Source organism: Drosophila teissieri, chromosome X, assembly GCF_016746235.2.
Source record: "Drosophila teissieri strain GT53w chromosome X, Prin_Dtei_1.1, whole genome shotgun sequence".
Classification (NCBI taxonomy): domain Eukaryota; kingdom Metazoa; phylum Arthropoda; class Insecta; order Diptera; family Drosophilidae; genus Drosophila; species Drosophila teissieri.
This window is the reverse complement of record NC_053034.1, coordinates 14,713,508-14,726,126: the sequence shown is the minus strand read 5'-3', so window position 1 is coordinate 14,726,126 and position 12,619 is coordinate 14,713,508. Positions and strand designations below refer to the sequence as shown.

Genomic DNA, 12,619 nt, shown 5'->3' with positions numbered 1-12,619 from the left:
TCTTCCTTTCAGCGATTTTAGTTTGGGATAAAAGGAATAGGTGGAATCTTGGTAGATGTTCATTGTATATGGATCTTCCTATTTTCAGTTTGGGATTTTAATGTAGCATGAAATGACATCACTGGATCATGGCTGTCAAGTTTTTTATGCAATTAAAGGACGGACGCTTCCATTTTCCAGGCATGGAAATTGTACAGAAATAGGCGGCATATATGGACTTGGATTTCTGGTAACTGTGGTGCTAACTGGGCAAAACCCGTTAAAACACACCATGGGTTTACCTTGCAAGCCGTAAAGTTAGAATATATGCTGAATAAACTGAAGGTTATATTGAACATTAGGATTCAAAATTATTGGACAATTTCCATCTTCTTGGCTGCAACTCAGTTAACAAGTGGTACGGGCACTGAACGTAAGCTTATCCCCTGTAAAACCACAATGCAGCATAAAAGCAGGTGTGCCACTTATTATTATTATTATTAGCCCGGCTGATCATGCGTTCATCCGTGTGTACCTTGTGGACCATAGATCGGTATTGGCTAGGTATTGGTGTCCACCGCAGTGATGCCCAGAAATCATGTGGCAGTCCCAGGATCGTTACATAATGCACTTCGGGTGTTCAGTGTGTTACATTCTCAGCTTATTTATTCCTTCAAGGTCTTGCACTACACATAAAATAAACTGATCCGGAATCCACGCATTCCCGGATCCAAGACATCGGTTGTGGCGGATGAGTTTGTAGCAGAGTTGGAGCAAATGCATCCCTCTACTTCTTCTTGGGCTTCAGCACCTGGTAGGCGATCAGCAGTCCCATCACGGCATACGTGGCCTTGGCCACCTGGACGGGAAGGGATAAATGGATGGCATAACACCCCGATTAGCATTACCACGAGCACGGCGTTCTGGGATTCCATCTACTCACATTTGCACGGCCGCTCATGGTGGAGCCATTGAAGATTTTCGACAGGCCGGTCAGTTTCTCGCCTTCGCCAGCCATTTCTGCGGATTATATGCGTTTGATTATATGCGTTTGAAGTGGAACTTAGTGAATTGCGGAGGCGGGAACTTGGCCTACTCACTTTAAGGTTTATTTGCACGGAATTCGAGCTGCTAGTTGCCTGTAAAAAATATTTGCGAGCAGAGGTTATACAACTGAGCCTATCGGGGCCTATCGGTCTTCGATAACGGGAGGGGATGCTTGTCGGGGCTTATCGATACTATCGAGCAGTGTTGCAAGGGCTGGACTTGCCAACTGGGTGTAAGCTGAATTTCAGCTGCCCAACTGCGTTGGTGCGTTAATCAGCACTGAAATAGGTAATTGGCGCGACAATTCGAAATTGCCAAATACATTTAAACAACAGTTCTTGGATATTAGTAAATTACCTGATGGGGGAATAATAATAACACTATGAATCAAGCTGAAATTTATCTATATCTTAAAACAAACTAAAACTTATATATGTTTCTGCAATAAAACTTTATGAAATATTTTAATATATACTAAATTTACAAAAACTATACTTGACTATTGAATAGATTTAATCCTAGACGTCAAAAACGTTTCCCTTAGGTCCGTAAGCCTTTGGGCGGGCAAATTATAGTGGTTCTTATCAAAAGTCAACGACAGCTTTGCGAATCGCATCTAATTAAGGAGCTTAAAATAAACGCGCCACATCTATTTGCTTGCTCGTGTCGCTCAAATCTGCACAGACTCATTAAAATTATAATGCACTTCCTGGGAACCAAAGGCTGCCATTTGATTGTCAGGACGAGCGAGTGAAAGGGCGAGTTAAGGGCATTAAATAGAATGCGGCGAAAGGCGGAAAAAATCGTGTAATTAGAGCCATAAATGCACTTGAAGTCCACCCAGGTCCACACCCATTTAACCCACAAGCCCGCGCACAAAGGAAGCATATTAAATGAAAGTACTGCCAAATCCTCCGACTCAACAATTAGTGAAAAATCAAAAAAAATTATATACAGTCCAACATAGTTTAGTCGAACCTCTGCCAAGTTGAAATAAAAAAGAATTCTATTTTTTAAGCAACTACTCAGATAGCAGCTCATATGCATAGCACTCTCACAAAGATTTGTACGGATGTCAAGAACTATATTTCTTGAGGTTCGTAGAAGCTTGACTGTACTTTTGACATGACATTAACTGCCACGCCCCCTCAGTAGAAGGTATAAGAGCCCATCGACGGCACAGTCCGCCAGTGAAAGATGAGCGACCAGGTGCAAGGAAAAAAACAGGAGGAAAATCCGGAGGAAAAGGACCAATCCTTGCGGGTGCAAATCCTCGTTTATCGCTGCATGGGCATCGATTTGTGGAGTCCCACGATGGAGAACGACCGTCCGTGGCTGACGTTCGTCACAATGGGACCACTTTTCCTGTTCATGGTGCCCATGTTCCTGGCCGCCCACGAGTACATCACCCAGGTGAGCCTGCTCTCCGACACCCTGGGCTCCACCTTCGCCAGCATGCTCACCCTGGTCAAGTTCCTGCTCTTCTGCTATCATCGCCGGGAGTTCGTGGGCCAGATCTACCACATCAGGGCCATTTTGGCTAAAGGTACATATGTTTTTTTTCCATATATGTATGTACTTTATATTTTTATATAAATATTTATTTGACAATTGGCAGAAATCAGCGTGTGGCCGGATGCGCGGGAAATCATTGAAGTGGAGAATCAAAGCGACCAATTGCTCAGCCTCACGTACACCCGCTGCTTTGGCCTGGCGGGAATCTTTGCGGCCCTAAAGCCCTTTGTTGGCATAATACTGTCCTCGATTCGCGGCGACGAGATTCACCTGGAGCTGCCCCACAATGGCGTTTATCCGTACGACCTGCAGGTGGTCATGTGGTATGTGCCCACCTATCTGTGGAATGTGATGGCCAGCTATAGTGCAGTAAGTGCATTCTTTCTGGTTTTATTTTTCCTTTTCTTTGGTTTATCATTGTGGAAAATTGAACAAGTACAGCTCTTTGTAAATTTAAGGTAACCATGGCTCTGTGCGTGGACTCGCTGCTCTTCTTTTTCACCTACAACGTGTGCGCCATTTTCAAGATTGCCAAGCACCGGATGATCCACCTGCCGGCGGTGGGCGGCAAGGAGGAGCTGGAGGGTCTGGTCCAGGTGCTGCTGCTGCACCAGAAGGGCCTCCAGATCGCCGATGACATCGCGTGCAAGTACCGCCCGCTGATCTTTCTGCAGTTCTTTCTCTCCGCCCTGCAGATCTGCTTCATTGGCTTCCAGGTGGCGGATCTGTTTCCCAATCCGCAGAGCCTCTACTTCGTCGCCTTTGTGGGCTCGCTGCTCATCGCCCTGTTCATCTACTCCAAGTGCGGCGAGAATATCAAGAGTGCCAGCCTGGACTTCGGCAACGGGCTGTACGAGAGCAACTGGACCGACTTCTCGCCACCCACCAAGCGAGCCCTCCTCATCGCCGCCATGCGCGCCCAACGACCTTGCCAGATGAAGGGCTACTTTTTCGAGGCCAGCATGGCCACCTTCTCGGCGGTGAGTTGCCGTAGCCATGCCACGTGCCGCAGCAATACACCGGGAGAAATAGTTCAAAGCTCCTGCATTTCTTTCTTCCTTTTTAGAAGTTTTATTGCAGACTATTTAGTTTTATTGCAGACATAATATGCAATATTTACTTATTTATTTATATTTATATGTACTTGGTACTTCCGTTGCAGATTGTGCGCTCCGCCGTGTCGTACATCATGATGTTGCGCTCCTTTAATGCCTAAAAAGGACATCGAAATGAGTCACAGGAGGCTGCATTTTAAGCAGCTGTGCCAGGTGACACAGCAGATTTGTTTACGAAATCAGGTTTCAGGTTCCAGGTTCAGCAACAAAATAACAACTGCAGATATGTATTACATGTTTGCAGATAGACTTCGAGCCAATAAAACAATTTCAAAGATAGTTTTATGTAATTATACAGAAATGTTGCCAAGTGCAGCACAGGCACACTTGAAGATACAGATACATTTGAACTACAAAGTTTCCATATTATCGGGAAAATCAGACCAATGAAACTCACTTTCAATTTCATACGCCAACTGTGTGTTGCCGTCTTTGAATCGTCAGCTGCGACGAGCTTGTTGGATTAATTTGTTTTATTTTTATAACGAGCCGGGCAAAATACGCCACAATTTGGGGGCAGGGAATGAGTGGGGACAAATGCCATTCACTGCCACTGCCACTGCCACCCAACATGACGAGACTTCTTTTTCAAACTCGAGCTGTTTTTCCTAGCTCAAAGGAAAATAAGGAAAGTTCAGATGCGAGCTGTGTGTTTTTTTCAAGGTGGAAGTGCCGAGGTGGCGTGGCAAAGTGGAGCAGATTGCAAGCGATATCGCTGCAAACTATACGTATCTTTTCGCGATTTCGCAGTCAGACGCAGTTTCAGTCAGTTTCAGTCAGTTTCTGTGAAAGTACCAATTGCACCCATGGTCGACCCATTTTCTAGCTGGCTGTAACGATTTCCTGTTTCCGAGCCGTGATTGATGACAGGCGACTATGGAGCAGGAAGTTCGATATCTGTTGGATGCAAAAGTCCTAAGTACACGCAACACTGAGCTGCTTGATTGGATACCTGGATATCTGGATACTTCGGCAGTTCGTCAGTTCCTCAGTTTGGCAATTCATCAGTTCGGCACTTGCGAAACAGCATCAAGCCAAGTATCATTGCCCACATTTCACGCCCGTTGCACTTCAATTGCCAACTGTTTTGCGCTGCCGCGAGTTTCATTTCATAAGTTCTTAATTACGTATACGCCGGGGTGGACAGGGTCTGAGCTCAGCTCACGCGGTTCATCGGGCTGCAAATGAAATGGGTTGGGTGTCAATCGTGAAATGCATTAGCCACATGTCCTTCAAAACGTGAACGAGTTATTTAATTGCAAAGTTTTGCGTGTTTTTGTCAACAAATATATTTGCGGAATACTAGGAAAGTTTATTGGGATTCGTTCAATGTTCTTGCTTCAAATGCAAACATATAAGTTTCATTAAAATGTTCTTGCTTCAAATGCAAACATATAAGTTTCATTAAAATGTACGTTCGGTATTCCCGTTTGTAATACATAATATTTATATATATTATATATTTCGGTATTCCCGTTTGTTATACATAATATTTATATAATCATCGTGTTATTCTTTTTGTTGCCGATTGAATGATTGAATTTCTCGGGGGCTGCGCGCTTCTAATTTCCAAATTTCCTTCGCCCCCCTAAGGTCATCACCCCAATCACTTTCCCCCGTTTTTGATTTACATGGTCAGAATTGAATTTATTTATCTCCCTCTCAAATGCCATTCTCCGCCCCCACCCCCTCGAAAAAAGTCCGATTTGGTAACAACAATAAAGCAGATTGGCAGCGGAGCAGTTGTAACCGAAACAAAATAAACGGAATTGAAATGTCCCTGGACCTGTTCATGATTTATTGCATTGCATAGCGACTGGATATTCTAAACTTGTTGGTTGCTACTACACAAAAACCCCTCCCACTGACTTTCCACCCACCACCCAGCAGCTCGCACATAAAACACAGTGAAAAAAGAAGAAACAAAATGGAAATAAAATATTATTTGAAATATATGTGTGCAGTGCGAGTGCCATGATTGAGCATAAATAAAATGCATGATAAGCTGGCACAAACAGAGCTCATGAATTTCGAAAATAAACTGTTTTGACAACTTCAGTTTTGTGTGCGCAAACAAAAAGGGTTTTTTCTTATTTCCTCTTATTTTCTCTTATTTTTTGTTTTGTGTTTCACTGCCAGGAGTTTTGAACTGCCGGTAAATTACTTAGCAGTGAATAATTCTATATCCTCTGGTACACCTCTCATCGCAAGCCGGCAAACAAAGGCCCTTTATAGCCTATACTGCCTTTGCCATTGTCCTAGAGCTGCACTTGTTTTTTTAGTTTGAATGGAGGGGCATTGCAAAGGGCTGGAAATAATGGTCACTTCCCTTGCTGCAGGTGAATGATTAGGGGCTTTTCCAAGCTGCCCCCTTGATAGCTTCAAATAAATCCCAAGATGGTTAGCATGTTACCAAATTGTTTTGAATATGGGCATTGTATAAAGCTTTGCTGCAGCTGCAGGTGCTGCTGCCTCAAAATCTGCAAATAAATCCCAAGATAGTTAGCATATTACTGAGTAGTTTCAAATATTGGCATTTTATTAAGCTGAAAACAATACTCACTTGCTCTGCTGCAGGTGAATGATAAGGGGATTTTCCCAAGCTGCTCTCTCAATAACTACAAATAAATTCCAAGATAGTTAGCCAAAGAGTTTCCGGAGTTTACAAAAAATCCGCTTTCACATTGAAGACTTCTGAAAGGCATAATAAATAGGCATTAGGCAATTTTCGCGCTCATTTCAAGGTGATGCCTGATGTGGGCAATCATAATTTCCGCGGCTGCTAACTGCGCCATGTGCCCCGAATATCCTGTGGATGTGCTGCTGCCTGTCCTGCGTGTCCTGCCTCCTTCCAGTGGGCTCCGTAAAACCGTCACAAAGTAACGCACGGAGCTTAACGACTGCGGCCATAATGTCAGGACAAGCTGCTCCGCCTCGGCGCCATCAAAACCGGACATGACCTCGGATTCGGATGGGAACCAGCCGTCGTCTTAGGTGCCAACCTGAACCTAAGCCCGCCAAAAGAAACACGTTAGAAAAAAGGTGAAAAAGAAAACAACAGCAGAAAAGAGTAATAGAACCATCAAAGTTTATATGCTTTATGTTTTCACTTTTAACGCTTTTTGGGCGGCACAGAAAGGCGTGGAGCGTGGAGCAAAAGGCAGATGATGTAGCGGCCCATTGTCATCGAAGATGATTTATTGCCCCGACTGCAAGTGGCCAAACACAAAAAACACAAAAAAAAACCATGTTTATTCCGTTGTCATAGCGCAAGGAGGAGTACAAAGAGGCGAGCTGAATTATCGAGTATACGCAGCGTTGGCCACCGCAGGCGGATGTATATTCAGCACTGCACTTGAGCTCCTCCGCAGGCGACCTCGCAGGAAGAAGTCCTGCTGCTCCCGAACACCGGCAAGCTATATACATTAAAAACAGTGCGCCTTAGAATTTCATGAGCATTTTATAATAATTTATACTGATATATCTAAGATCTAGTCAAAGGTTTGCAGCTCTTTTTGTTCATCCCTTCGCTTTTTTAAACTAAATAATAATTATTTATAAGCGTAGTTCATAAAGAAAAATAAGTTTAATCTCATGGAATGGAACTCGTATAACTGCTTTGTGTTTAACGCCATTTTTAATATATTTCAAGTGATTATGCTAAGTTTCTCAGTAGGCTGCAAGGTAAGCAATTAATATCCGATTTCCGAATATTTGAGCAAGTCCTTCGGAGCACTTCGCGGCAGTACGTCGTGTGAGCAGAGCTTTTTCGGAGAAAGCTTTCGGAGTGGCAGTAACAGGCTCGCCTGTTGGCTGGCCTGTTGGCAACAGCTGGCCCAAACCGTTTACGGCCACGTTAACAGGGAAGCAACAGTGCGCTGGCCGATTTAAAATAGCGCGTCCGCTGACAAGACGACTCAGTTCCTGTTCAGCCACAGTCGGTTACGCTTACCGTGAACCGAGAGCCCCCGGAAAAGTTGTGTCGAGGAATCGCAGTGTGGAGCAGTTGCTATTCAGTACTCAGTACTCAGTATTCACTACTCAGTACTCAGTATTCAGTAGACCGGAGTCAGCCAGCATTCAAATCGCAATCAGATCCCAAATCTGTCAACCCGATCGGACCCAATTCAAATCAAAATCCAAATCCAATTCGAATTCCAAACTTTAATTGAAAATCCAAATTATTTTTGAAAGACACTCGTCTCGCGTGCTCACTGAAATCACTGAAATCAACGCAAAGAAATCCAGGTTTGAACTCTGGTTCTTCCCCTCATTTGGTGTCTGTTGTACGTACGTTTTTTTTGTAATTTTTTGAAAGTGCGTGCGTGTTATGAAAAGTTTGTTTGAGGGGCTTTCTTTTTGAACAACAAAATACAAAAAAAAAACAGAAAAGGAAAAACGAACGTAAAGCGAGAAAAGTAGGTAACAACAAAGCGGCTAAGCGGGAAAATCGGAGGTCAGGTATCCTTGGTGCCCCTGTCCAGCCAGCTATTATAAGCCATCGTTTTCCCTTTTATTTATTTTTGTTTTTTTTTTTGTTTTTCCTGCTTGCCTCGGCTCTTTTGAGGTGTAGCATCCAGTTTATGCAGACCTATGCACAAAATCTTATTTCATTTCATTTCATTTCATTTTGTTTCGTTTCGTTTCAGTTTGGTTTGGTTTAGGTTCGTTATTTCCTTTGCTCCTGCTTGGGTTCCGGTTCCTTTCGTCTTTCTTGATTTTTTTGGATTTTTTTTGGTAATTTTGTGTTGCCTTTTCATATTTGATGAGGACGTGTTGGCAGACACAAGGGGGTGTCATCTCTATATATATGAGTATATGTGTATATATGCTATCCTAAAACAGAAGCTCCAGTTCCTCGTCTTGGGCAGCATTTTATACTTTATTTATCTGTCGTTCCCGCCCACTAGCACCCATCCACCCATTTACCCATTCACCAAGTCACCCAGTCACCCAGTCACCCGTTCAGCCATCCAACCGTGGCCTTTTGTTATGCATGGCCGTGTGAATCATTCATATGCAAATGCTGTGAAAATTCCCATTTATGTTCTGAGGAAGCCCGCAGAAGCCGCAGCAGTGAGTGTAGTCCTTCCTCTTATCGTCTTTTGGTCTTGTGGCCTTCTGGTTTGATCTCCTTTGATCTGAGCTGCAGGGTATCAAGGGGTACCAAGGGTTAGCAAACGATCATACACAACTGGCCGCCAAATGCCATATTTTAGTCTCCATTAAGTGTTGCCTACTTATCGGCGGCAGCTGATAGCTCTGCTTTGTTTGTCCTGGCCAATTACGCCGGTGAGCAGTTCATTTGCGACCATGACTAACCGCTTTCCACTGCGTTCCGCTCCGCTCTAATCTAATCGGCTTTCGGCCTGAAGGGCGGCGCATCATCGCCGATACGATGCCTAATCGCATGTGAATGATTCGAGATTTGCGGTTCTGTCTGGCCATTCCATCGCATGTGCCATTCAATTTGTATTTTGCCTAGGTGTAGCTAGTTTTGATTGAATAGCAAGTGTGCAAGTGCAAAAATGTTGCCCACACTTACTTACACTTTAGTCATAAATGCTGCTTACACTTACGTACACTTTAATCACAAATGCTGCTTACACTTACTTACACTTTAATCACAAATGCTGCTTACACTTACTTACACTTTAATCATAATTGTTGCTTACACTTTAATCATAAGCATTTCATCATAGAAAGAGTTGGAATGTTTGTATAGTGGTTCTATGTGCAATGCGCCCCAATAAGCATGCTACACTTTTTGCTTAAACTCCGTGATGGAAATGAATCCCATTAATAATTAACTTGATTCACAAAGTGGCCATGTTCTTACTTCCATTTTTTAATTACCTCAATTGTCGGTGTTTCATCATATATGTGGTGGCTTAAATCCGCTCCGGGTGATCAATTGCAATCGGCGGGATGTTGACGCATTAAGCTCCTTGTCCATCACAGCCTTTTTACGGCTTTTCCATTGCGGCTCGTAGCAATTTTGGTAGCAGGCAACGCAGGGAAATTAACAGATTAGTAGCACAATAAATAATAAATACAGACTTTCAGAGTGGCTACACAAAAGAAATAATCACAGCAGAATCAACACACAACTAGCACAGCCAACTACTTGCGCTTCGCCATTCATTAATTAATTGTAAAGGAGTTAATTTTATGTAAATAAGATGGTTGCCTGGCTTCCAGTTTCTAATTTACTCGCTCAAAGCGTTGGCACAATATTGTAGTTTCTCCGCTACCTTGGCCACAATCCTACCTTGGCTGAAATCCAGTGCGGAGCGAACTTTCCTCCTTCTTATTTTAACATTGCGGCTAATTTGGTCCAACAGCAGACAAAAGAAAATGGGAAAAGGAAAAGTAAAAATGCCAGGAAATGTGGAAAGAAGTGGGAAAAGTATGGGTTGGGTGTAAGAGGCTTTCCACCAGCCACAGCAATTAATTTACATTAATTTCCCTTTGTTCGCATGGCATTGTTTTCCTTCGTTTCGTTTCGTTTTATTTCTGCTTTTTCTGTTTTTTCTGCATTTTCATTTCTTGTTTTTTCTTTCTGCCTGGGTAGCCTTAGCAGCAGCAGCAGCAGCAGCGATTTTATTAAAAAACAATTACAACACTTGGGCATCTGCTCTGTACCATTTCATCGCGACCTGGACAGCACCCGTCCATATCAGCAGGACCTAGAACACAAGAAAAAAAACCCAAAGCGGAAAGAGGCAGGATGTCGGACAAGCAGCAGGAAAGGCCACCAATCCCCGAGGAGAAGGAGCAGCAGCAGCAGGAGGAGCAGGAGCAGCAAGAGCAGGTGGCTCCTGGCAGCAGAAATGCCTGTTGCGGATCTTGCCCGAATGCGGAAGTGGATGCGGAACCGGAAGTGGAAATGGACGTGGAGGTGGAGGAGGCATCGGGAGCAGCTGCCGGCGGATCGGATGCAGCCGGTCTAGCCAATCCGAATCCGGGACTGGAACGCGACAGGGACAGGGACTCGCACGGCGACAGGTGAGTGCAATCTTCCAATATAGATAGCCCATTCCCATTCCGAGAGTCCAGCCCGTTCCGAGTGCCCATTGACATCCAGCCCATCATCCTCACGAGCGATGCCGTGCGACCTTGTCAATATCCATTAGCTAATTGGGCATGCGATGTCATGGCAGCGGAGCCAAAGGTGGGCCTAGTCTGAACCTGAACCCAAGTGTCCCGAATTAAATCAACACCATTTCAATATGCCGAGTAGCATGCGTATACATACATAACTTAATCATATTAACCATATTATATGTATAGTTTTATATAGTTCCTCCAAAACAAGTGAAACTTTATAGAGCTGTAAAGTTATGTATATTTAACATATATCGATTACATACATATCCCTATAATATAGTACTTATTATATATATTATGTATATAATCCCTGTAAAATCTTGGAAATTTCCACTTTAAACACAGGCTGTATCTACAATTAACTTCAAGTGAAGTCATGGCTTTAAGAACTCAGAGTGATAACATAATTACACCGCTCCTAATGATTTCGGTGTCATTTAGCCCAAGTTCACCCTCTCCTTAGATCCCAAGGTTTAACTCAATCTCATGCCCCTCATTTTCGGGGCGAAAAACCTTTGTTGACTGCTACGTACAACGAATTAACACATTTTGCACTTCGGTGGGGGACTCCAATTGGGGAAGCTTTATAAATAGATACCAGCCATGGATACCTCCCCCAACAAGGACCTTCAAGCAAGTCCTTTGGCAACTTTTTGGCTGACAAGCGAACCGAACCCTTTTTGGTCACTTTGTCTGAGTGTCAACTTGGCCAAAGACGTTTTTTCCATGATTAAAAAGTTATTTATCTGAATGCAATACCTGCTGTGCGCGATTTAAGCCATGTCTCGTAAATATCAAAGTAATATTAGAAATTTGCGCTCATGTGTAAATTATAGTTCATGGATGAAATTAGGAGATCTTATCTCTATTGGCCTTAATACCCGCTGATTGTGCACTCCATATCGCGATGTAATTTATGGTGGGACTAACGGAAATGTATTTACAAAGTAAGCCTCATGGTCAAATCAAAAGTTTGTGATTGGATAAAAGAGTAGCTACTTTTATACAAATAACTCGCTAGATTAGCTGCATTTTTGTATTTAATAAACCAGATTAAATATGAATTGAAGTCCAATTGGTTGCGCATAATTATTGTTTAATTATGAAATAAACCTTTACTTAAGCTCAACTGGTGGACACTGGCGGGTCACCTTGGGTCACTTGGGTCAACGAGCAAGGAAACTGTCTATTTGAGGCGGAACTTTGGCACTTTGTTCGCACTCCACAAAAGTTTCGTCTTATTTTCCACTGTGCTCCCACTGCTGGCCTTCAAAAAAGTACTTCTGTTTTCTGTTTCTCCTTCCGGCTGAGTTCCTCCGTCCGGCTTTCATTTCCGGAGTTGCCCTCGTCATCGCCGCGCAGTCAATCATTGCCACATTTCGCGGCATTCAGCGCTGCAATTGACACTTTGCGGCGCTTCCGTTTTTCCTTTTTTTTTTTCTTATAATTAAATGCCTAATTGGAGGGACATCAAATGGATGGGTCGCCTCCTTTTGCTACAAGATTGCTAGCCAAAAGGGTAACGGATGCCGCACAGGAGTGCCCCAGAGTGCCACACACCATTGTTGACTTTATGCACATCCATTGTGCGGCTGCCCGTTTGGCAGGACAAACAAACCGATGGCTCGAGGACGCGATAGTCAACAGCTACTGTATAGTATATACCAGCGGCATTGTCCTGGCACATCCTGCTTGCCGCAGAGATGCCAACAGATTTGACAGCATAATTAACAACTCTTCAGCAGACATTCATACACAGCGCTCCTCTCGTCCTTCGCTGCCGATGATTTTTCAGGCGAAATTCCACGATTTATTGCAATATCTTTAAGCAAGGTTGCGATTCGTTTGGTTGG

General features: G+C 43.6%; 3 protein-coding genes across 3 annotated transcripts in view; 2 read left to right on the top strand and 1 right to left on the bottom strand.

Annotated features, from left to right (window-relative positions):
* Nucleotides 1-618: 618 nt before the first annotated feature.
* LOC122624597 (ATP synthase membrane subunit K, mitochondrial) lies at nucleotides 619-1,217 on the bottom strand. Its single transcript, XM_043804235.1, has 3 exons — nucleotides 1,080-1,217; nucleotides 923-999; nucleotides 619-838 (listed from the first exon to the last, which is right to left on the bottom strand). Exons 2-3 carry the CDS (start codon nucleotides 995-997, stop codon nucleotides 767-769), a joined length of 147 nt encoding a protein of 48 aa, XP_043660170.1. The 5' UTR covers nucleotides 998-999; nucleotides 1,080-1,217; the 3' UTR covers nucleotides 619-766.
* A 1,006-nt stretch (nucleotides 1,218-2,223) lies between these two features.
* Nucleotides 2,224-3,757, top strand: LOC122624720 (odorant receptor 9a). The gene is made up of 4 exons (XM_043804401.1): nucleotides 2,224-2,572; nucleotides 2,645-2,910; nucleotides 3,000-3,521; nucleotides 3,704-3,757. Exons 1-4 carry the CDS (start codon nucleotides 2,224-2,226, stop codon nucleotides 3,755-3,757), a joined length of 1,191 nt encoding a protein of 396 aa, XP_043660336.1.
* A 6,608-nt stretch (nucleotides 3,758-10,365) lies between these two features.
* Nucleotides 10,366-12,619, top strand: part of LOC122624581 — a 38,960-nt gene continuing 36,706 nt past the window's right edge. The window contains exon 1 of the mRNA XM_043804217.1: nucleotides 10,366-10,664. Within this exon, the coding sequence (XP_043660152.1) occupies nucleotides 10,387-10,664 (278 nt within the window). The 5' untranslated portion in view covers nucleotides 10,366-10,386. The remainder of the gene's footprint in view (nucleotides 10,665-12,619) is intronic.

What these genes read in the sequence shown, in the direction of transcription:
- LOC122624597 (XM_043804235.1), bottom strand. Translation starts at nt 997, where the DNA reads ATGGCTGGCGAAGGCGAGAAACTGACCGGCCTGTCGAAAATCTTCAAT. An exon ending in CCATGAGCGGCCGTGCAAAT is followed by an intron (nt 839 to 922) that starts GTGAGTAGATGG and finishes CTTCCCGTCCAG; the next exon opens with GTGGCCAAGGCCACGTATGC.
- LOC122624720 (XM_043804401.1), top strand. Translation starts at nt 2,224, where the DNA reads ATGAGCGACCAGGTGCAAGGAAAAAAACAGGAGGAAAATCCGGAGGAA. An exon ending in CAGGGCCATTTTGGCTAAAG is followed by an intron (nt 2,573 to 2,644) that starts GTACATATGTTT and finishes GACAATTGGCAG; the next exon opens with AAATCAGCGTGTGGCCGGAT. An exon ending in TGATGGCCAGCTATAGTGCA is followed by an intron (nt 2,911 to 2,999) that starts GTAAGTGCATTC and finishes TGTAAATTTAAG; the next exon opens with GTAACCATGGCTCTGTGCGT.